The sequence below is a fragment of the Sinohyriopsis cumingii genome, chromosome 19, assembly GCF_028554795.1.
Source record: "Sinohyriopsis cumingii isolate HCF-2022 chromosome 19, ASM2855479v2, whole genome shotgun sequence".
NCBI lineage: Eukaryota > Metazoa > Mollusca > Bivalvia > Unionida > Unionidae > Sinohyriopsis > Sinohyriopsis cumingii.
Genome location: NC_142979.1, coordinates 57,948,971 through 57,974,121, shown reverse-complemented (window position 1 = coordinate 57,974,121; position 25,151 = coordinate 57,948,971). Strand labels below are relative to the sequence as shown.

General features: G+C 35.7%; 1 protein-coding gene across 1 annotated transcript in view; it reads left to right on the top strand.

Annotated features, from left to right (window-relative positions):
* LOC149775765 (GPN-loop GTPase 1-like) overlaps window positions 1-25,151 on the top strand; it is a 41,412-nt gene that overhangs the window by 2,059 nt on the left and 14,202 nt on the right. The window contains exons 2-8 of the mRNA XM_089944224.1: window positions 1,734-1,827; window positions 9,104-9,143; window positions 13,158-13,224; window positions 14,461-14,498; window positions 17,213-17,291; window positions 18,119-18,259; window positions 24,889-25,035. Coding sequence (XP_089800350.1) covers window positions 1,734-1,827; window positions 9,104-9,143; window positions 13,158-13,224; window positions 14,461-14,498; window positions 17,213-17,291; window positions 18,119-18,259; window positions 24,889-25,035 — 606 coding nt within the window. The remainder of the gene's footprint in view (window positions 1-1,733; window positions 1,828-9,103; window positions 9,144-13,157; window positions 13,225-14,460; window positions 14,499-17,212; window positions 17,292-18,118; window positions 18,260-24,888; window positions 25,036-25,151) is intronic.

Genomic DNA, 25,151 nt, shown 5'->3' with positions numbered 1-25,151 from the left:
GCTAAGTATAAGAATTGATTTGCTTGTTATTTATTCTTCAGAGCTCTCCTTGTAATGTACTAATTAAAATGAACCACTAGTATATTTTAATATTTATATATTTTGGCATATCAATAATTATATCAATAGATTGTGAGATTTTCAGGTGTGAAGGTTTGGTACAAGAACCCTTTTTGTCTGCCGTTTCTTTAGCAGTGAGCAGTATATATTAAACAATATCAATTATGTGGCTCATTTGCATCATTGTGAACCATTGTCAGCTTAATGACTGTATTCAGCCACCTTGCTTTCAGTATGATATGTAGGAGACTTTTAGATAAAGGGATTCCGAAGTAGATCTTTGATAACAATGAGATTAGAGAATCCACAAGAATAGGAGAAATGATTATACTCAAATTGACCCTTTGGCAAGCTAGTGTTTGACAAGGCAATCCACCATTCAGGAATAGAGAATGTTTAAGCAACATGGAGTATGTAGCATAATATAAACAATACTTGGCAACTTGTACATTTTTACTGTCTATGAGCAGTGTAGGAGTCATGAAGGGAAAGGTGGCAAATTGGCTCCAGGTTTGATTAAAGTACCCAAAACAAAAGTTGTCTTATTTGTTATATAACAAGATCACCATTCATTAGACTTCTTTTGGTTATTTATGGATTTATTTTGGGAAGTGCTGTATTTAGGAACTGAAGGGACAGCACACATAATAGTTGTTTTGGGGGTATAATGCCATATCTCAGCACAAGATGTTATACTTAGCAGCCAGTATAAATGGTGGAGGGAGAACCCAGAACCCCAGTAATAACACCCAGCCATTGATCATAACAGGAAATGCCACATGTGACATATAAGATTTTGATACTTAGTTTAATTATTCATTGATTGGCTAACATTGTGTATTGAACATACTAATAATAAAATTTTTGAAAAGAAAATTATGATTAATGCATGTATGTATATCTCTTTGTCAAAAGAGCACACAAGTGGCAGTTGGATAAACCGCTTCAAGAATTACTAATAAAAACAACTCCTTTTAGTTGTGCTACTTCTCAGATAACAATGGTGACAAGCCATAAACAACTATTTATTTAGTCTGCAGTAAATCTGATGAAATTCTTGGGTACTATGTATACATACATATATATATATATATATATATATATATATATATATATATATATATATATATTAGTTGAGTCCATCTGCATACAACAGAAAAAGCTATCCTGTCACAATGTGCAGACAGATCAATGTCTATGTTAATGGTTATACTAATTAGTCCTAGCAAACTACATGGACCCAGATCAGTGTCTATGTTAATGGTGATACTAATTAGTCCTAACAAACTACATAGACCCAGATCAATGTGTATGTTAATGGTTATATTAATTAGTCCTAACAAACTACATAGACTGAGATGGACCCAGATCAATGTGTATGTTAATGGTTATACTAATTAGTCCTAACAAACTACATGGACCCAGATCAATGTTTATGTTAATGGTTATACTAATTAGTCCTAACAAACTACATAGACCCAGATCAGTGTCTTTGTTAATGGTTATACAAATTAGTCCTAACAAACTACATAGACCCAGATCAATGTCTATGTTAATGGTGATACTAATTAGTCCTACAACTACATAGACCCAGATCTGCCAGCACATATTGCAGTTGGATCCAACTTAAAATAAGTATGTACTGTATGACAGGTTAATTTATTTTTTTGCAGAGAATCACGGCTCACCTTCATGCGCAGAAGACGCCACCTTATGTCATAAATCTAGATCCAGCTGTCCATGAAGTTCCATTTCCAGCCAACATAGGTGAGACTTTTGTTTGGCCCATTTAAATGAAAAATAGACACAGCAGTAAATTTTGGGGTGACAGGTGTTTGCAGAGAAAATTGTATATCTGTGGGTTATATTTTCTTGTACACAAATACTGTATGCACTTGCTTATGAGTCAGGTACAACTGTAAACCATATCAACCCCAACCTGCTATCCCATAATATGCTGGCATATCAGGGTCTGAGTCAGTATGATCCTAATTTTCAGACACATTAAGGCCAATTACAGTTTACATGATGAAACAGAAAACAAAACTCCCATTCTTTAAAGATTCATGACAAAATGGAAAAAGTCTTAAAATCAGATATTTAAAAAAAACATTCCACAGTCAACTTTCCTTATTTGTTCAGTTTCTTTTGTAATGACTGTTAACCTTGGGAGATGAAAAAAATAAATATTTTTTTTGTTGTGTCCCAAGATTTATTATGGATGTAAAAAATATAGCATTCTCATTGTCCCAACACGTATAGATGCAAACAATGCCATGATAAAATAAAATAGCAGTGACCAGCTCTTTCAGTAGCTTCATCAGTAGACTGTTATAAACTACTGTGATTGTTTTTGGTATGGTTTCGCATGTGCATATTCTCCAATTACTCCAACATGAAATTAAATAAAAACTGATAATTCACAGACTGGTTAGAGTTATGCCTGTACTATATAATGTACAGTGCTTACAAAATGCCAACCGTGCTAAGTGTCATTTTATATCCATGTTGATTCAACAAAATATTATATGCAGATTTCGCTTTATTCATTGTTTTTATCAAATCACATTCTTCCAGATTATATTTCAGCAAGAAGTGCATAGCTGTTTCATTTACTTTGATCCATGCACCCGAGTTACTGTTTTTCAGCGATATAAACAATCCTACAGATGATGTATTCTGTATGAGATGTTCACACATGTAATTATATAAAGCACATAACCAGCATAACATACATGTTATATGTTCATGAAAGAATGATGATAATATATGTTATACTTCTGAATATAGATCAATTAATCATTGATCCATTTTTGTTTTGTGTTTTGGCTTAACAAAATCTTAATTTTTCACACATTGTAAACTTGATTGTTTCTTTTATTTTTGGCAGATATGACTTTTTGTTTTCCAAAAGAAATCCAGTTCAGTTAATCATTTAAACCCTGAAACTGGCTGGGGTAATAAGGAAATTGTGTCTGGTGGCCTATGCTTCAAAATCCAAGGGAGTACTTCATACAGCACAATTTCAAATCTTCATTGCATTGATAAGCTTACCAGATGCAAGCATTCAACCAAACACTTGTTGATTGTTGTCATACTGGGATCACATTTTAATGAGTTAGGTATTTACACTTTCAAGAGAAAATAAAAATGTAATTAATGGTGCATTGATACAAAAATCTAATGCAATAATGCATAAACAAGCAGTAAACTAGAGACAGATGGGAGAGGTTACTGTTATGAATTTGTTCAGCAACCCACAAATGCTCCATTGTTATCATCATCTGATCAAATTACATGAGGTCCGCCTCAGATGCAGAAGGTCGTGGGTTCGATCCCCGGCAGAGTCATACCAAAGACTTATAAAAATTGTACTAACAGCTGCCTTGCTTGACGCTCAGCATTAAGAGGTTAGTGCTAGGACTGGTCGGCCTTGTGTCAGGATAATGTGACTGGGTGGGACATCGTGCCACATATCTGCGGCATGATGTCCCAGTGCTAGACATCACTATAAACTGTCACACTGCAGACATTGTAGCGATATGACTGAAACATTGTTAAAGCTACGTTAAAAATCCAAATCACACACACACACACAGATCAAATTGTACATATTTAAATTGGGTGGAGATAATAAGAAAACAGAGGCAAATTAAATATATGTATAGACTTTTGAAATAAATTACAGTGTGACCCCACTATAACACAGTAGTTGGGAGCTGACTGTGTTATAGACCGAACTGTGTTATAAGCAACCAGGTCAGTTAGCTGAAGAAAATGATGTATGTGCCCCCAAAAATTTGCAAGGGGGGTAGGTAATAAATGCAGGTGCCCCCAAAAATTTGCAAGGGGGGTAGGTAATAAATGCAGGTGGTAAAATACATGCTTCATTGGCACACCTACCATCTTAAATTGATGCATATTAAATGAGTAATACACCTGTATTACTCATTAAAGAGAAGGCATATATAATAGTTTACTTTATTTAGAGAACCACAAATTGGTACAGATACATGAATACTGTTTATATATACATGTCTAACATATAGCATGAATAGTGTGTCAACACTGTGTACTCTCCCGCGAATCTCATCATATACATTGAATCCACAATACAAGTGATTCCATCAAAATATGCACACACACAGATTTAAAATATTCATTAGTTTTGTCTCGGGTCGTATTGGTCTGAATTCAGTGGGAAAACATAGCACAATCAATGACAAAGGACATTTACTTTTCAGTACATTCCAAGTCAGTAAAAGTTAGTTTGCGTTTTAAGCTGCCATTGGTAGCTTTCATCAGCATACACTTTTTCCCTGCAAAAAGGAAACTTTCACTGCACAGTTAATGTGTTCCAGTCACATTGGAAAATGCAAAAATCCATCAGATTTCATTACTTTTTTTAAAGTTTGGTACTGAATTCCTTTGAAGAAAAGTTCTTTGTTTTTATTGAAGATTGTAGTCTGCTTTCTTTGATGAAGGGTACATGCATTATTGAAGTCACTGCTAAAAGACGGCTTTGGAGAACCAAACAAATGCTCATTTCTTATTGTGGCAGTAACATCAAATAACTGTACTGCATGACTGAGACTGATTTTTTTTCTCCAATTGCTAAGTATGTTTTCATAACAATCGGTGCTTCAAAGGTAATCTGTTTCCTTTGAAATTTCAGCAAACTATTTTATCTGGGTACATTTATATAAAGAAATTGGCCGTCGTTTGGTCTATTCTAGTTACTGTTCCTCCCTGCCTATAGAATAAACCAATAAGGTTTTTTTTCTTACATTTGTGGTAGCATGATGCTGCCTTCCACGCATGCGCCAGAAATTTAACAAAGGGTCAACGGATGATAGAGATGCTGGTGTTCTGGTCTGATGACAGGGATTATTACAGAAAATGTGAGAGTTCTGAAGGATTTAATTCTGAGTGAAAAGAAGAGGAATTTTACTTACCATCCACATACAAATTTCAGTCTATTTAAATATATTAATTACTAGCGAGCGGCCGAAAATCTGATGAAAGATAGATTACGAGATAATGCCTTGTCCAGTTGATCTCCATTACTAGAAATGTCATTAACAAAAGAGATGATATCTCACAACATACTGTACTCATGCTAGATGCCAAGATAAGGGGATTATGATATAACAATGCACTGTTTAGATGGTTTGTCAATATGGACAAAGAATTTGTTTATGTAACAACAGATACATTATAGTGCATTTTATATCCAGTTTGCGTGGCCAGCAATGTCAACACAAAAAATCGCCAGATGGTATATTTTGCCGACAAGAATGAAAAAAATCCAATTTTGCAACATTGGCAAAGCCCTGTGTAATCCCAGAATAAACTTTATACACATTATTTTTTGTACTTTTAAGAAGATAAACCTACTTTTTCATGTACATTTTTTCTTCATACTTTTAAGAAATAATTTTTTTTTGTGTACAAGAAAAATACATGTATATGAAATTCTAGAAGCCACACCACAACCGTGTTATATCCAAATTCATGTTCTAATGAAGCATGTTGTAGCGGGGTCACACTTTATATTAATTTATAATATTTCCATGTAATAAATCATGTTGATAGTCCCTTAACAACCATGAAGTAATTTTTTCTTTTTTCAAAATGTTATTAGAATTGATTAAGTATATTTATCAAGTAGTAGAAAAAATGTCAAAGGTGTTTCAAGACTATCAGTACATGAAAAATTTGCTATAATTTTGTGTCCCAACCTTTACAAAAATAAGGGTGTTCCAAGATTTAGTCATTATGGTGTGCATAGTTTTAGAGGCCTATTTCTGCATAACTGGTTGCCAGTTTTTCAAAGTATAATAATAATGAGGACTTTGTATAATCTAAGCTCTAAGCGCTTTACAACATTAGACAACACCTATAAGATAAAAAACATATAATAATATTATTGCAAAAACAAACACCATGAAATTAGACAAAAACATTAAAAAATAAAAAAAAACATGCTGAGAATATTTCAGGTAGGAAACATTATTAGATCTTTAAGTTTGTTCTTGCAGTCGAAATAAGTGAGTTTTAAGAGCACTCTTGAATGGGATCACTGTGTCTTTGTGTCTAAGTTCAGTGGGCAATTCATTCCATGTTGCTGGGCCCTGTTATGCAAAAGAACGCTGTCCATGTGACTTTGTTTTCATAGTGGGAATACTGAGTATATGATTGTCAGAAGAGGAGCATAAGTATCTTGCTGGTGTGTACATATGGGTGAGGTTGGATAGATATGTTGGACTGGAGTCTGTCAGTGAAACGTAGCACAGAGAACAAATTTTGTGTTTGATTCTGAATCGAATGGATAGCCATTGTAGGGAACAGAGTAGCGGGGAGGTGTGCTCTGATCGTGGTACTCTAAGTATGATCATAGCAGCTGTGTTTTGAAGTTTCTGGAGTAGATATTGAGATGAACCAGACAGAATTGAGTTACAATAGTCCAGTCTTGAAAGTACTAATGAACACACAAGTGTTTTAGTGGTATCATCTGAAAGATATTTGCAAGTGTATGTTAAAGCCAAGTGAACACTAATTATAGGTAATAAAGGTGATCTGGTCCCCCTTCATAGGTTACCTGCTTTGCTTTTTACAAAAAGTTGCGGCTTTTGAAAGAAGTACAGTAAGTAGATGGTTGTCATAATGGTAAAGGGCATAGGGATCATTATTAAGATATTTTATGTATTCATCTACATGAAAATAAAAGTACACATTTTGTCAGTGCAATCAAAGTTTTTCCAGGCAAATTCGATTATTTGTTTTTACAAGCCCATTGGGCACTTCACTTAGAGTACCAGAAGGGCCCAGTCTGAAATCAGAGGGGCCCTGGGCATTGGCTATTAGAATTTTTTAGTACTGGGCAATATCATCTGACACACACACACACCTCTAGATGCATGTTGCAGCAGGAACAAAACAATTCGATGCGACCAGCACAGAACCCAGACATTAGTATAGGAGAAAATGTGTAGAGAAAAGTTAAAATATTGTCACAGAACATTCATTTGCAGCAAGACCTTTGCCAGATGACATCTAAGCATCTTTCACATAGGCCTATACAATGTCTATTTTCAGCAGAAAACCCATCTTCTTTTGTAATTCATATGTAAATGTCCCCATTTTGTTAGTACCATGTCATGGTTGTGTATGAAAACATTCCCTTTTTGTATGTGTCTTACCGAGTTTGTGTGTATGTAAATGTCCCCATTTTGTTAGTAGCATATCATGGTTGTGTATTAAAACATTCCTGTTTGTATGTATCTTACCGAGTTTGTATGAAAATGTCCTCATTTTGTACGTATTGTATATGCCAGTTGTATTTACCTGTTTATAGCTTTGTTGAATTTTAGTGATTTATTGTTTCATTATTGGGAGATATTTCTCAGCCTGAATATCCAGGGGCAAATATCATAGTATACAGTATTGATGAGATTTTGAGATGGCATGAATTAGTTTCCTAGTTTATGGGGATATTGTTTTCAAGCTTTGACCCAATAACTAATGTTTTCAAGGTATGACCCAGTAACTAACGTTTTCAAGCTGTGACCCAGTAACTAAGAGTGAAGATATATTACACACAAAAATGTCAATACATTTGCCATGCACCAGATTATTCACTGTATGCATCGGGTTTTAACCTAGTCCCTATTTTGATAAAGAAACTATTTCCTTTCATGTCTCATATACACATATCATTGACAGCTAGGCTATCATATCCATATATATGTCTTTTTTCCTTGTTACAGTTTGTCTCTTAGAAACAATTTCAACTTCAGCATGTTGTCAGTGTTCATGACTTTCACAAGAAAATCATCAGATATGCTGATTTTTGGAATCTTTTTGCAGTCCTTGTGTTGATTTTAATCATTGTCATTCGCTTCAGCCATTTCAGTTTCCATAATATCCTTTCTATCTGGTCAGGACCCGTATTATGTCTGTGTACCATATGAATTTTATTATTGCTGGCCATGTGGAGAATTTGTTTTGAGTTTGTGGCCTCTTTCCAATGAGATATTTGAATTAACAGATTTTAGAACATCACAAGTAAGGTCCAGATTTTTGGGGTTGGTTTATTATCACTTTACCACATTATTGGCTATATCATGCAGAGGAAATGGGAAATAAGTGCCTTTCTCAAGGACTTCTTTGTGTTTTAATGTCTTATTAGTCAAATCAAAAATAACATAGCCAGCACTATGCTTTGTTTTTCTGTTTTTCTTCATTTTCATTCTTTCATTCATATTTGGTCCAGAATATTCACCATTTCATTTAAATCATTGACATTTACTTTCATTTCACAGTTCCTTTTTCAAGTCTCTTGCTGGCCACACACAATTCCTGACTTGACTATCTTGGCTTCTTCTTGAATTGATTGTTTGTTGATTTTATCTCATTTCTTTAAATACATAATCACTTATAAGTAGGGTCCATCTGCAATTTGCATTGTGCCAGCAGGTCTGGATCCATACAGTTTGTTAGGACTAATCAGTAGAACAAACAAAACAGCCTGACCTGTAGGCACATTATACAATGGCAGATCATGGTCTATGTTGGATCTGACTTATAAGTGAGTATATACAGCATGTACAAAATGATTTATACAATAATTCCATGAATAGATTTAACCTCTGGTTCAGGGTCAACCGATTAAGTATCCACAGGAGTCACAAATTTGGGACTTACACGCAATTTTTTATGGCATTTACAAAACTTGCGGGGCCCCGAGTGGCCGAGTGGTCTAAAGCGCTCGCCGTTACGGATCACTGCCATCTCACCTCTGTCTGCGTGAGTTCGAGTCCAGCCTCGGCTAACATTGGTACGTGAGAAAGCCTGCCAGTAGCTTCTCGTGGGTTGGTGGTTCTTCCCTGGGTTTTCCAGGGTTCTTCCTCCACCAATTATACTGGCCGCCATGTATAGCCTATCTTGTGCTGAAAATGGCGTTAAACCCTACAACAACAACAAAACTTGCATCTTGAATTCCAGTCGGTATTACTGACATTTTCCCCATTTTTCATTTCAGATATCAGAGACACAGTAAACTACAAAGAAGTGATGAAACAGTATCCTTTGAGATTTAGATAAAAAGTGTAAAATTTTAAGTTCATGTTTGTGCATTTACTTATCTTAAATTAAATATAAATTATTTTTTTTAAAAATATAATACTAATTTTGTTTAACCCAAGTCTATTCAGTCCTGATTATTGAATACTCTGCACCTTATTTGTCATCAAGAAACTTCCAGATGAAAATTATTGATTGATTTTGATTTTTACAATGTTGGCCAGGCCTAAGCTGGGTCAGGAAAAGAGCATGTCCACTCTATTCATCACAGTACAGGGTAGTACAGATTTGTTTTTCAAAATGCGTAGCTTTCATTGTGACATGTGACGTTCAATCTGTATTTTACCAGATCATATCTTTAGGTTTATCTCATCCCAAAAAATTGAAACTACTTTAACATTGATTTTGCTATGCGTACTTATTGGGACATTTAATAATTACCTTCCAAAGGAATAGGGATGTATGAGGATCCCAATAAAGTGAATACCATATTTGCCGGCCTATAAGTTGATGCGGAGTATAAGTTGAATCAGCAAATTTGGCAAATGTTCTTCCCTTCATCTATATAAAAGTCGATACTGAGTATAAGACAAGGCCAGATCAATACCCTGGATTGTGTTTTTTACTTCATTCCGCACAGCATCGCACATTTTATCCTATCTGTAACTCAGTAACCTTTCCAGTCAGGATCATTAAATGTAACTAAAAGTACCTCATTTGTTTCACACAAAGTATTTGAAATGTATTATGTACTTTTAGCTATATGTAATGATGCTGACCAAAAAATTTATAGAGTTACAGATATGATAAAACTTGTGATACTGTGTGGAATTAAATTATAATAACTTCTGGTTTCATAAATATTAAAAGTATCACTGTATGCTATTTTAGGTATCAGCAATGGAGAAATCGCATCATTAGTACTAATATGCTTTTTCCATTTTTTTTGGTGGGTTGGGGAGAGATACAGAGAGAAGGATGCATATATTTTCCATTGCATTTTTCTTGTTGCACCTCGTGATCAAAATAAAATATGGTCCGATATATGAGAAAGAGAGAGCATTGTGAGTTCAGCTCTTCATGTTTTTTTTTTGGTTTTTTACGTTATTGCCTCCATGATGCTAAAGCTTTTGTCAAAGAGAGGAAACATTAATAAATGAAACAGTAAATGTAAACTATGAAAATACATACCATTCTTCTTCAGGGTTTAAATATTCACAATAGTTACATCCATATAGACTCTATTTAGGTTAAATCACATGAATTACTATTTTGTATGCTGTCTAATTTTCTTTGCAAGTATAATGACCTGTCCATTCCCAACAATTAAGATTTTGTTTAAAGTGCATGTACTCTTCCTGTACTTAGGCGGCAACTGTTTTTGATCATTGCTCATGCTAGATGTAGTTTGAATTGCTTGTCGGTTCCATTGGCAAGTTCAAAAATGTCACTAGCTGAGAAATTTACACTTCAGTAATCACCTTTTATTTCTTTTAATTTTATGGTACGGTTTCATATTACCCTTGGGTAGCCTCATTTCCTATTGTTAGCCATGCTAATCTGATCTCTGCCGAATCTTGACCTCAAACAGGTATCTTGGAGTGACTGAATACAGCCATAGCATATTTAATTAGCATTTAAATACCTTCACCTCGCCATATGATTGTTGGATAATGGAAATGGCACAAAAATTTAAAGGAATTGCTTACCTAGTAGTATTAATTGATAAGGGAATATGGTACTGCACTTGTACACGAGTAAGATCAGTCACCAGGTAAGTGAACAATACAGATTTACAATCGTGAAGACATCTCTTTCTGTCTCTGTCTATCTCTCTCTCAATGGGGGCATACATTTTATTTGATCATTAGGTGCAAGAAGAAAATTGTGATGGAATATGTCACTGTCTTGGTTATTCATCTTTTAACTTGTAAATTCTAACGCACATATATGTAATCAAATTTATACAACATATATTACAAACAATGTACATTACTGGTGCATGCTACTTTAGCACAATTACATCTGATTTATGTTCATTTTTAATACTGATGATCACGTAATTGTTTAAAATACTCAATGTATGATCCTATATTTTTTCATACACAATCTCTTCCCCAAAATAAAATATTTTTTACACATTATTTTTCGTACTCTTGGAGAAATATTTTTCATATGAAAAATGTGACAAAACAATTTGGATGACATAATCCAGATATTAGTCGATTTGGAGTATAAGACAGAGGTAAGATTTTCTGGTCAAAAAGTATTGTCTTATAAGCCGGCAAATTCAGTAATTGCCATTTAAAGGTCTGCAAAATCAAATTGTAAAATGTGACACCCATTACTGAAATAATCGGTGTTGAAACTTGAATGCCTAAATGACCTGTGTGACATTCACAATACACTATTTTTCTGAATCTTATTTGTCACAAATTTAGCCAGTACTGTGGATTGTAAGATGAAAAATCAGTAACATTGAATGGTGAATATTAAATTGATATGAATTCATCTTGTAGATCTTATGATATTTGTCATTAAAACATGAAATATTATTATTTGATTACTCATGTTGTATTAAGCATGTAGAAATGACACCAGTTTTGTAATTTGGATCTTCAGCTTAGATTCTGTGGTAGTTGAGTAGCATAGATACCAAGTCACACAGCGTCATACAGAAACCATAAGTTAAAACTGTCAGACATGCTAACATAGTTGGTATTTGCAAAACACAAATTCAAAATAGCTACCATTGACAGCACATCCAGTCAGAAAACGGCTCTGCAGGGGATGTAACTGCATATTATAGTTTCTAACATGTTTGGAATTTCTGATCCTAGAAAAGTAACATCACAGAAAAAAAATCAAGAATTTATCAGGTATCACAATTGTAGTAACTAAATTGGAAATGAAGAAGACACATAACACATAAGACACATGCATTATTAGCAAAGTAATTATTTGAGAATTATCACAATACAAATTAAATATGAGTATTGATAGGGTTATTGCTTGTTTTCAGCCATACCTTTTCTTACTAGGTAAAGGCCAGTTTTAATTAAGTTACTCAGTCAGTGATCGACCATTCCAGTGGCCTGGGATGCAGGAGGTCATGGGTTCAGTCCCAGGCCAAGTCATAGCAAAGACTTATAAAAATGGTACTAACAGCTGCCTCGCTTGGCGTTCAGCATTAAGAGGTTAGTGTTAGGACTGGTCAGCCTGGTTTCTGGATAATGTGACTGGGTGGGACATCATGCTACATGTCTGTGGCATGATGCCCCAGTGCTTGACATCACTATAAACTGCCACACTGCAGACATCGTAGCTATATGACTGAAAAATTGTATAAAGCGTTCAGCATATGCTGATTTCATTTTTGTATTTAAAAAATTATTGCAAAATGAATATTACAGCGATGTGGTTGACACTATACTTGGTGATGAATCATCACACGACGATGGTTGAAAAGTTGAAGTTAATTAGTTAATTTTTATTCATTCTGATAGTCCTCTCCCCACACCACCCCAATACTACTCTCTCTCTCTCTCTCTCTCTTGCTGTGGGTGTGTAATTAACAAAACTGTATACAGTAAATGTATATCAAAGATGCAACATACAGTAGATATATTTTATTTATAACACATACTTGCATTTCCAACAAAGTTAAGATTTGCTTTAGGAAGCTGTGTTTTGATGGAGGAAGTGAACTCTTCACAGCCATGCCCATTGTGTCTGCTGCTACACACATGGTATCTGTTCACAATCCTCCTTGCAAATTAATTTTTTTAGCCCTTTTTTGTTATTTTTTATATATTAAATAAGTAATTAAAAAAAAACATTTATGACTTAAACATGAAAGTTAGTTCAAATGAAGAAAGTGGAGCACTACAAACACTACATGGTTATATCTTTTGTATGTCAGTGATTTTGTGGATTATTTCATTTACCAAAGGTTCAGGTGTGAGGGTAAGGACACATTTATAATCCACTGTGATTTTTCCTTAATATGTTAGATACTCCCTAGGACCTAATGGTGGGATTGTAACATCTTTGAATTTGTTTGCAACCAGATTTGATCAGGTAAGTGATGCACCATAATAATTCATTGCTTTCAAAACTTTATCTTGTAAAATGGATATTTAGCCAGTTCTTTATCATATCCACTGTAACATAAGTTAACCCAAATGAACATTTTTCTGATCATGGTAACTTGTATAATATCACCTCATGTCATTACATTAGGCAAGCACATAGTGAATGAAGATTCAGAATATATTTTAAAGGAATATCACAACACTGTTCTTCTGTCTCATCAAATAAAATCAGTATTTTAATAGTGGTAATACATTGTTTGCTCTTGTTGCATTACTATATTTTTTCTTGGCATTAATCCTGAGATTAATTCTTTAGTAGTTGGTCTAGAATTTAAAAAAATAACATGATCCCAGTCTGATATCTTAGTCCACTTTTGACGATCTGGATATCATTCTTTTCCATGGTCTGTGTATTGTACATGTATTTTGGATGTGCACTTCAACATGTATTTTGGGTGCTCAGTATTTCCACATTTAAGTTTGGCATTTATGATACCAGTTGTGTCCTTTTTGTGTTGTGTGAGTATTTTCTCCTCAGTCCCTTATATAAAAATTTTGTATTGGTGTATTTGTATTCATTAAATTTGAGGGTTTTGAGTACCTCGCTAGCAAAACGTTTATCTGTCTCTCATCCTACAGTTTCCATGCTAGCTCTGGGGTATGAAAGTTACTTTTCAGGTACTTGAGCTCAGGTTCTTTAATGCTGGGATGGAACCTATTGTATATTACTTGGTTATTAACCAACTCTCCTGATAAACCTTTGAGTGAAGCATCCTTTGAGAACCTTACTCTTCCATCTCTTCCTGGCATGATTGAGTACATTTATTGTCAGTGGAAAAGGGATGTTTACAGTTCATTGGTATTAAGTCACACTTCTTGCCAAAACAATATACTGTCATGAAAAACAACAATAATTTACAAAGTTTAAGCGGTATTGAACTAAGTACAAATTGCTACAGAAAATTTGCAAACAGTTGAATGTCTTGCATTATTTTTTGTAACAAAGAGCTTAAATGTTTCATGGGTTTGGAATATTATATTGTCTGATACTCTTAAACACATATGTTACAGACACAATGCATTTAGAAAATTTGGATCTTGTTATTCATAATTTTCATTTGCAGTAACTAATGTACATCAGGATTTTTCCAGCAGACCTTTAAGACATTCATCTGTATCACATTTTAACATTCTGAGAATGGAATTATTTTCATTTTTAAAGGTCATGACCTTCATTGAAAAAAGATCATCAGAGAGCAAGTAAGTAGACCTTATATTATTTCAGGAATTTTGTTCAGATCTATACAACTTCATGAAAAAGTCTGATCTTATTGTAATCTAAATACAGATACACTGAAGACCTTGGAAATGCAAGTATTCAGCATACCATTGTATGGATTAGAAATGCAAGTATTCAGCATACCATTGTCTGTATGGTTTGGAAATGCAAGTATTCAGCATACCATTGTCTGTATGGACTAGAAATGAAAGTATTCAGCATACCATTGTCTGTATGGACTAGAAATGAAAGTATTCAGCATACCATTGTCTGTATGGATTGGAAATGCAGGTATTCAGCATACCATTGTCTGTATGGATTGGAAATGCAAGTATTCAGCATACCATTGTCTGTATGGATTGGAAATGCAAGTATTCAGCATACCATGGTCTGTATGGATTAGAAATGCAAGTATTCAGCATACCATTGTCTGTATGGATTGGAAATGCAGGTATTCAGCATACCATTGTCTGTATGGATTGGAAATGCAAGTATTCAGCATACCATTGTCTGTATGGATTGGAAATGCAAGTATTCAGCATACCATTGTATGGTTTGGAAATGCAAGTATTCAGCATACAATTATCTGTATGGATTGGAAATGCAAGTATTCAGCATACCATTGTCTGTATGGATTGGAAATGCAAGTATTCAGCATACCATTGTCTGTATGGATTGAAATACAAGTATTCAGCATACCAGTTGTCTGTATCAAGATTTTCTGAGTTAAGATCTTTCATTTAATACATTATTAATTTTGTTACCATAATGGGGCATTTTTTCAGTGCTATAAAAATGACTGCCAAGATCTAAATCAAATTGTTATAATGTGTATTGTGCACCCTACTAAACACATCTACTAAATATAAGAAAAATATGGGGGATTTGTTGTAATTATAATAGTTTCTGTTGGCCATTAGGCTTATGTAGTATATATACTTGTTAAACAAAGTTGGGTCCAACTGCAAACAACCTAGACCCACAACAAAATCATCAAATATAACTGCTGTTACTGAAAAAAAAAACAACCTTAAAACACCTTTTTATTTTAAAATGGAGAATTAACTCAGCAAAAATCATCATCAGCTATGGTCACCATTACAAAAAAATAGTTAAGTGGCTTTTCAAAACTTGCTGAACAGTATTTGACCAAATGAGATAATTTCCAGGCATGAAGGCCTTTCATTTTTCCACAGGGGTCTTGAGTGGCCAAGTGGTCACCATTTTGGATCACTACCATCTCACCTCTGTCTGCATGGGTTCGAGTCTCAGACTTGGCTAAGCTGGGTATTTGAGAAAGCTTGCTGGTAGCTTCTCATGGATTGGTGGTTCTTCCTGGGATTTTCCAGGGTTCTTCCTCCACCAGTTATACTGGCTGTCATGTATAGCCTATCTTGTGCTGAAAAATGGTATTAAACCCTACAACAACAACAACAGCTTTCCACAAGTAATGCCATAAAGTCATGAAACAGTTATTAAAAATATAAATTTTAGAAAATCACCAAATTACTTCTCAGAAACAGTTCAACAGTATTGGACCAAATTTTACTCTAAGCATCTGCACATGAAGGCCTTTCAGCTTCATATAGATGATGCCAATCTGTCTTCAGAAATGGTTACCATTACAAAAAGTGAGAAAAAAATATTCAAATGACATTAAAAACTGCTTAGAAACAAAATTTGACAGAAATCATGCCACAAAGGCATTTTATGACAAATCATGCCACAAAGGCATTTTATAACAGAAATCATGCCACTAAGATATTTTATGAGAGAAATCATGCCACTAAGGTATTTCTTGACAGAAATCATGTCACTAAGGTATTTTATGACAGAAATCATGCCACTAAGGTATTTTATGGCAGAAAGCATGCCACAAAGGCATTTTAATTAAAATCATGCCACTATGGTATTTTATGACAGAAAGTATACCACTAAGGTATTTTATGACAGAAAGCATGCCACTAAGGCATTTTATGACAAAAATCATGCCACAAAGGTATTTTATGACAGAAATCATGCCACTAAGGTAGTTTTTGACAGAAATCATGCCACAAAGGCATTTTATGACAAATCATACCACTAAGGTATTTTATGACAGAAATCATGCTACTAAGGTATTTTATGACAGAAATCATGCACAAAGGTATTTTATGACAAAAAGCATGCCACTAAGGTATTTTATGACAAATCATGCCACTAAGGTATTTTATGACAGAAATCATAGCACTAAGGCATTTTATGACAAATCATGCCACTAAGGCATTTTATGACAGAAATCTTGCCACAAAGGCATTTTATGACAGAAGGCATGCCACATGGGTATTTTAAGTTTGACAAATCATGTTATCTGCTGTCAGATTTGTTAACAGTTAATTTAGAAAATTGACACCTTTAAATGACTTCTCAAAAACTTGTCTATAGAAAGCATCTGTGCCAAAAGTCTTTCATGTAAGCACAATTGATGCTGTTTTGGCAATACTAAAAAATAGAAAGAAACACTTAACATTGTCAGAAGTTATCATTCTTTGTAAATTGCCCTTTTGGTTTGAGGTAGGTGTCAGCTAGATGAGTGATCTGAAACATATATATTTTACCTCCCTGTAGACAGAGTATTCTGAAATCAATATTTCTTATTTTCTTATGATTTCTTTAATCCTGCATGTGTATTGGACAGTTTTGATCTATTTGGTAGATATGTGATCCTGGATACTCCTGGACAGATTGAGGTGTTTACCTGGTCAGCATCAGGCACTATCATTACAGAGGCCCTGGTAAGGCATTTCTCAAAATGCATGCAGATTGGAGTCCAGCATGTATATTTTATCAGTAGACAAGCCATGGTTTCATGTACAGATGTACAATAACATTCCCATACACATGAAGCCATATAGACAGGCAGACACAATCATTTCACACAAAATATAAGTATTATTCAGCTTTCTAAATATATGAAATATGTTCCAAAATCAGAGTGAGAAAATACTGTATTAAACCTGGCCACATTATACTGTTATCTGTCAGTAGGGTATCAGTGTTTATATAGTGCATTATACTGTTATCAGTCAGTAGGGTATCAGTGTTTATATAGTGCATTATAATGTTATCAGTCAGTGGGGTATCAGGGTTTTTATAGTGCATTATACTGTTATCTGTCAGTAGGGTATCAGTGTTTATATAGTGCATTATAACGTTATCAGTCAGTAGGGTGTGTTTATATAGTGCATTATACTGTTATCAGTCAGTAGGGTATCAGTGTTTATATAGTGCATTATACTGTTATCTGTCAGTAGGGTATCAGTGTTTATATAGTGCATTATACTGTTATCTGTCAGTAGGGTATCAGTGTTTATATAGTGCATTATAATGTTATCAGTCAGTAGGGTATCAGTGTTTATATAGTGCATTATACTGTTATCAGTCAGTAGGGTATCACTGTTTATAGTGCATTATAGTGTTTCTTCTCTGCTGAGCAGAACCAGAGTTCCTGTCAAAATGTTTGGAAACCTTTTTTGCTCATGTTGCTTTTACATCATGCTAAGAGTTTGTGTAATAAATTCACTGCAACAGTTACTTCTGATTTTGTTTCTGAACCCTGTAGGCTTCCACTTTCCCAACAGTTGTAGTGTATGTGATGGATACATCTCGCAGCGTGAACCCTGTCACCTTTATGTCCAACATGCTTTATGCCTGCAGCATCCTATACAGGATGAAGTTGCCCTTTATAGTGGCTATGAACAAGGTAACACTCACTAATTATTAATTTTCTCACTCAGTTCAGATACTTCAAAAGACTAATTTAATTCAGGTATAAGTAAGATAAAGCATTAATTACAATTATAGGCAGTTATGTTTTGTGTTTATGACTTTACTAGCCTGAAAAATAGTTTGAGATAATCCATAAATGATGTTATAATAGCAGTAATACAATACTTGCCATTGTTATGTTGCTATATCTTTTCTTGATTCTAGTCCCCAGTCTAAGGACATTATTCCCTTCTCTCCAATTAGTAACTGAATTCGTAGAATAAAGACAAACTGATCCCAGTCTGATACCTTACTCCACTTCTAACAATCAGAGTGTAAGCCTCTTTTCTTGGGCACTCAGCACTTTATTAAGTTATTTTTGGTCATTTCAGGCATCATTTATATCCTTTTTGTATTGTATTTGTTGATTTCTCAACAGTTCTTGCATTTTATTAGTGTATGTTTCCATGTACATTCATTTTGATGTTTTTCAGTAAATTGCTAAAGGAGCAGTTTCTTTCATCCCTGTCATAGTAAGAGATGTTAGGGTACATAATGTCTACCCAATTTTGTATCTGGTTAATTTTTGTATTTCTAATATTCCTTGCTGCCTTCATTAATGTCTCAAGGTTTTAGTAAATATGGGCATAAGAAGGCAGTATGGGACATTCAAACCACCCTGTCTAGTGTGTGCAACATTTTTACACGGCTGTTCCATTGTTGTTCATGGCCCAGTAAGGTTTGGGACTTGGTAGAAAGTCACATAGCCTATAGGGCCAGAAAGAAGTGTTCTGCCTCTCATTTTTATTATATGGAGAACCCCTTACAGCACTTCCCAATGTAAGGAAGTCACTAGCTTCAGTTCTTGAAATTTCTGGTGTTAGGAAGTCACTTGCTTCCACTTGGAGAGATCTCTAAAACTTGGTAGGAAGGTATCAGCTACAAAGACAGGGATCCTCTGTACTCTTTGACTTGAGGAAGTTGCCATCTCCGAATAGCAAGCCCCACTTTCCCAGTGCAAGGGAAGTATGTTCATTGTATGAGGCTGTCCATAAAGGCATACATTGTCTTACAAGTCCTTGCCTATTGAGTAGGCAACAGGCACTGGTTACAGGATAATGTGTCAGGTGACAGCAAAAATCTGTCACTGGCCAATCTTCCAGTCACCAGACACTGGTCACCAGGAAATGTTTATAGTGACAGTAATGGAAGATCTGTAACTAGCCACCAGTCACTGGCTCAGCAAGGAACGGGTACTGGGCACTGCTCAAGTGACAGGCATTGAGTTTTTATCATCATGCACTGGCAGGAACCAATTGGCAACAGGTACTGAATACCAGATGTGATGCATGGTGCCAATCTTCCTTTTTTTATATCTCAGGTCAGCGATCACTGAGCACCAAATGCTGATACTGAGCATCATTTAATGTATGCTTGGTGTTGGAATCAGTCATTAGATGGGGTATTGAGTTTTGGGGAAAATGATTGGTTCAGGAACCCTTCCACCTCCTGCCTTTCCCTATGTTTCCATTCAATCCCAAACATGGATTACGTCAGGCGCTGGGTCAGCCATATCAATTTATGACCATGACAGCATAAATGACTTTGCTCCATGTTTCAGCTGACCAACCATGCCTACATCTTTCACACCTATTCTGGCCTCATTATCTTCACCTGATGCCTCCCTCACAGAAAGTAAATCCCCAATACCATTATTCATGGAAAGAAAATCAGCCAGCTAGTCCAGTCTCCTCCATTTAGCAGAGAAAGGATGGTGAACCCATGGTCAGAAAGTACCCCTGTCATATGAGAGAGATGAGACAAAATAGCACTGCTGTGCCCCAAGAGTGAAGATGACTACTGTTTTTGTGTTTTTTTTAGTGCAGACAGGTTCCCGTAAGAACCATCACACATAGTATTTCTCATCTGTTGTATTCTCATCCATCACACCCTGCAAGTCTGGTGATGGTTGAGGAAAGGAACTTATTGATAAGACAGTGTACCACCTATTTTCCTGATATATGTGTCCCAAACTGACAGATGTCTATGGCAATCATAGCAACACTCTATCTCTGCCATAGAGATGCTGCCCTGGAGACATCAAAGGTTCAGCTGGACTACAGCAAAAGCCTTCTATGAGCTTCTCTAATTTAACAGAGATATTATTTAGAAAGGTAATCCTTATAATGGCCTTGCAGGATGTGAGGTAATAAGCCCAGCTAAACCAGTGAAGAAACACATCCATCCCCAAAGGACCATGACTCATTCTAGATGTTTTAAACAAGGAAAGAACCAGAATCAAAGTCAGTTCCAGATTAAAACTCTTTGCTGCCCATTTTTTACATGATGGGGATGATAGGAGGGGCCAGGGAAATAAATCTGTGGAAACCCCCCCCCCCAGTGTCTAAGGAGGGAGAAAGTCATCACTATGGAGTTATATCCTCACCTGTCTAGTCATTGTTCCCCCAACATCCGTGCAGGTGCCAGATTAAAATTTTTGGTAATAGTTTGGTTGGACCAGTTTGACAAGGTGTGGGCCCCTTCAACAATAAAGGAGGGTTAACTGCTTCCTTTCACATCCATGAATCTCAATGTCTTTCAAATACCAGACTTTTTTCCTTCAGTCACATCTGACATCTTTGTGGGAAGAGGTGTACATCCGTTTACAGAAGGGTGCAGCAGAGAGGATGAAGAACATAAAAAGTTTCTGATTTTCTTCTATAATTTTTCTTGTTTCCAAGAGAGGGTAAAGTTTTGACTTAACATCGAACTTTCCACTCTGAATATTTCCCTTCTGGAAGAGAAGTTTAGGATAGGGACAAGCCACTTGGGAATGCCATCAGGCCAAATGAGTGAGTGATCTCCATGGATCTCCAGGATGTTTATCTTATTATTCCTATCTTACCAACCCTTTTTAAATTTCTGTTGTTTTGTCTTGGACACAAGCTCTTTCATTTTCAAGCTCATCCTTTTGACATCCCTGCCACATTTAGAGCCTTCCCCATAGTGATGGGTGTGACAGTGGCTTATTTAAGGTTCTTAGAGGTTCCTATCCTCCAATACTTTGACAACTGGGTGATTCTTAACATCCTCAATCATATCCTTTGAAGGGATCTGGCTCTCTGTTGGAAGATGGTGACTTGACTTGTCCATAATCAAGAGAAGTCCAATCTGATCCCTTTAAATTTGCTTTATGAGGGGATACATTTTTCACATGAACAGTCCATATTTCTCCTGACAAAGTCTCACAAATACTTTTAAAGGAACAGTCCATATTTCTCCTGTCTCACAAATACTTTTAAAGGAACAGTCCATATTTATCCTGACACAGTCTCACAAATACTTTTAAAGGAACAGTCCATATTTCTCCCATCTCACAAATACTTTTAAAGGAACAGTCCATATTTCTCCTGTCTCACAATTACTTTTAAAGAAACAGTCCATATTTCTCCTGACAGAGTCTCACAAATATTTTTTCTCATATCAAGACTGGACAAGAAGACATCATTGTCTGCTCGGCTCTACCTCTCTCTCCTGGGTACTCTGAATGTGTCAGCAGATCTAGTTCCCCTAGTAAGATTTCAGATGCAGACCTTCAACTTTTTAGTTTTGTTGGTCATAGACAACAAGATCTAATGGAATGGTCTGTTGACCATTCTTTGTTGTCTGACATCTATTTGTCTTTTGTTTCAAATTTGTCATCACTACTTCTTCTTGCCCTGAAACTTGACACACATTCATCCCATGGTTTAGTTGGTCCTAAATGAAAATGGTGCTGCTCAGACATCCAATATGGCCCTTAGAATGGCGTATGAGGTTTGGGTGCTTCATCTTGAGCCTTCATTAATCATTCCTCTCAGGATAATAATGGGTAATCTATTTCTTCTATTAAAATGTTGTTACTTATTATGTAATGCATAACTGCTATTATTACTTAATTCCTTCCTCCATCTGTGGGGCCCCGAGTGGCCGAGTGGTCTAAAGCGCTCTCCGTTACGGATCACTGCCATCTCACCTCTGTCTGCGTGGGTTCGAGTCCAAGGCTCGGCTAGCGTGGGTACGTGGGAAAGCCCGCCAGTAGCTTCTCGTGGGTCGGTGGTTCTTCCCTGGGTTTTTCAGGGTTCTTCCTCCACCATTAATACTGGCCGCCATGTATAGCCTATCGTGTGCTGAAAAATGGCGTTAAACCCTACAACAACAACAACATCCTCCATCTGTATTGTTTCAGTATTTGACTGTATATTCATATGATTATGTGACGCTGTCTTTCCAGCTTGTTTTGTTGCTAGTATCTGCTAAAGTATATAAAAAATTAATAAATATGTCATAATTTTTGGCTAAGAATTGACTATCATGGTATACTTTTATAAATCTGTCAAAAATATCCGTTCAACTCTTTTAAAACCACAACAGTTACCTTTGTGGCTCATAATAATTCTTCCTACCTACCTACCTATGCTATTGTGAACAAAAAAGTAAAAATATAATTGTACATGTACATTTCAAAAGAGACTTTTGTGTACTGTATGTGATAAGTGTTTCATTTGCAGAATAGAGTGGAATTTATGTAAATAAATGTATGTATAAACTGGATTTTTGGAGCCACAGTCGCTCACTGGTAAGGCTTCTGGATTCACTAATAAGACACAGTGGGTTCTAATCCTGCCATTGCATCTGCCTGTGTCCCTGGACACGGCACTTTATCTCTGGCTGCCTTGTCACTAAATAACTTATTTGTGCTTATTTCTTGCAAAATGCAAAACAGAACCAATCTGGGCTGGACTTTCCTTCAGAAATGTTGGGATAATCTGGATGGAATAAATGCCAGTAAAATAGTGAATTCAGAATATCAGTGTACAGGCAATAAATATAAACAGATCATCAACTCCTGAAGTTAGGAATGTCTTAGTAATACACATTCTGAATGGCATCACTGTCAATATCTATTATGCTGTTTATTGATTTGCACATTTTTTGGGGGGACCACTCCGGTGGCCTAGTGGTTAGAGTGTCTGCTCCAGATGAGGGAGGTCATGGGTTCGAACCCTGGCCAAGTCATACTAAAGACTTCTAAAAATGGTACTAACAGCTGCCTCGCTAGGTACTCAGCATTAAGAGGTTAGTGTTAGAACTGGTCGACCTGATGCCAGGATAATGTGACTAGGTGGACATCAGGCAATTCTGATGAAATCTCGGTGGCACATTTTAAGTTCCATGCATTCTAAAAGCCATCTCCTTACAGGATTCAAGAAAGGAGTCTGATTACCATTGCAAAATGTTCTGTATTTTAAATCATTATGATAATCTTTGAGTCAGTATCAAGAAAGTGTTTGCATTCTAAATTTCCATGTATAGCATCTAATCGACATGATAACATCAGTGTCAATAAAGTTGTTGCAGAGGCTGTTGATTTGTCGGTAAGTGCTTTTTGACCATGTGCTGTACTATTGATTAAAACTAAATGGTAAATTTTATGCCGAAATATTCAACCTTCTTCTCTTTGTTTCATTTTCTGCTGCATATTTTTTTTATTGCATTTTGATGAATTACCCATGACCTAGAGTTAAAGCAGGTTAAATTGTAAGTGGCCAGTTGAAGTCCACATTTCCCAGCCCTAATGGATAGCCCTGTCTAAGTGTCAGGAGAGTGCACTGACATTGAGGATTAAGCTATAAGTGGCAGGGTGTAGACTTGAGAGACAGCCAAGTATAAGGGGAAGAAACACAGATCCATAGCCCCATGTGGCCATTGGTTCAGTCATAAATTGCCAGGTAAAATCCAGGTTCCCTTCCCATGGGGACAGCCCTGTACAAGTGTTTGATGGAAGATCAAATATTGTTTAACCATAATTTACCAGGTAAAACCCCTTGTCACTAGGCCAAGACAGCTCTATGTAAGTGTCTGGGAAGAAGACTGTGATGGAAGTTCCATAACCCAGAGTAACCAATGGTCAAGCCATAAGTTGCCAAGTGAAATCTTTAGTCCCAAGCCCTTAGGGACATTCCTGTAGAGGTGTCTGGGGAGAACACTGAGATGAAAGATCTGTGGCCCAAAATAGCCAGTGACCAAGCCATATGTTTCATATCAAGCCATATGTTTCTGAGCAAAATCCCTGGTCCCCAGTTCTTAGGGACAACCCTGCATAAGTGTTTAGGGAGAAGAAGGAGATAGAAGATTCAAAGCCCAGGATAGCTTAAGGTTAATCCATAAGTTTCCAGGGTAAATCCTGGTCCCCAGCTCTTATGGACAGCTCAGATACAAGGTTGGAAAAATTAGAAAAAGAGCTGACCAATAAAGAAATGTATCATTTTGGAATTTATTGCTTTCAAAAAAAAATTTAATCTCTTCAGAATCTGTAATGCTTGGAAATTGTTGATGACCTAGAATGGAAATATATCTTGCAGAAAGATTTGCAAATGACAATAGATTTCTTATTCTGGTAATTTATTTTGAAAATATGATGTATGAATTACAAGTTTGGATTGTACAGTAGTGATTTGTTGGGAGTGGGGGATGGGTAGTATACATGTACTTAAATTGATCAGTTTGTATTCTTTCTTGCTGGTAGCTAAATGTCAGTAATTACTTAAGACATGTAATGATGAAAATATTTGTTCCATACAGATTGATATTGTCAACAACAGCTTTGCTGTGGAATGGATGACAGACTTTGAGACTTTCCAGGAAGCATTGGAGCATGAAACATCATACACCTCCAACTTGACCAGATCCCTGAGTCTTGTTCTGGATGAATTCTATGCAAATTTAAAAGTAAATATTTTTTTATTGTTTTTGGACAAGATTCCACTTTTAGCCATAGTATCATGCATTGTAGATTATTGATATTGCTTGTGGTAAAACAGGTCCAATTTTTAAAAAAAACTTAA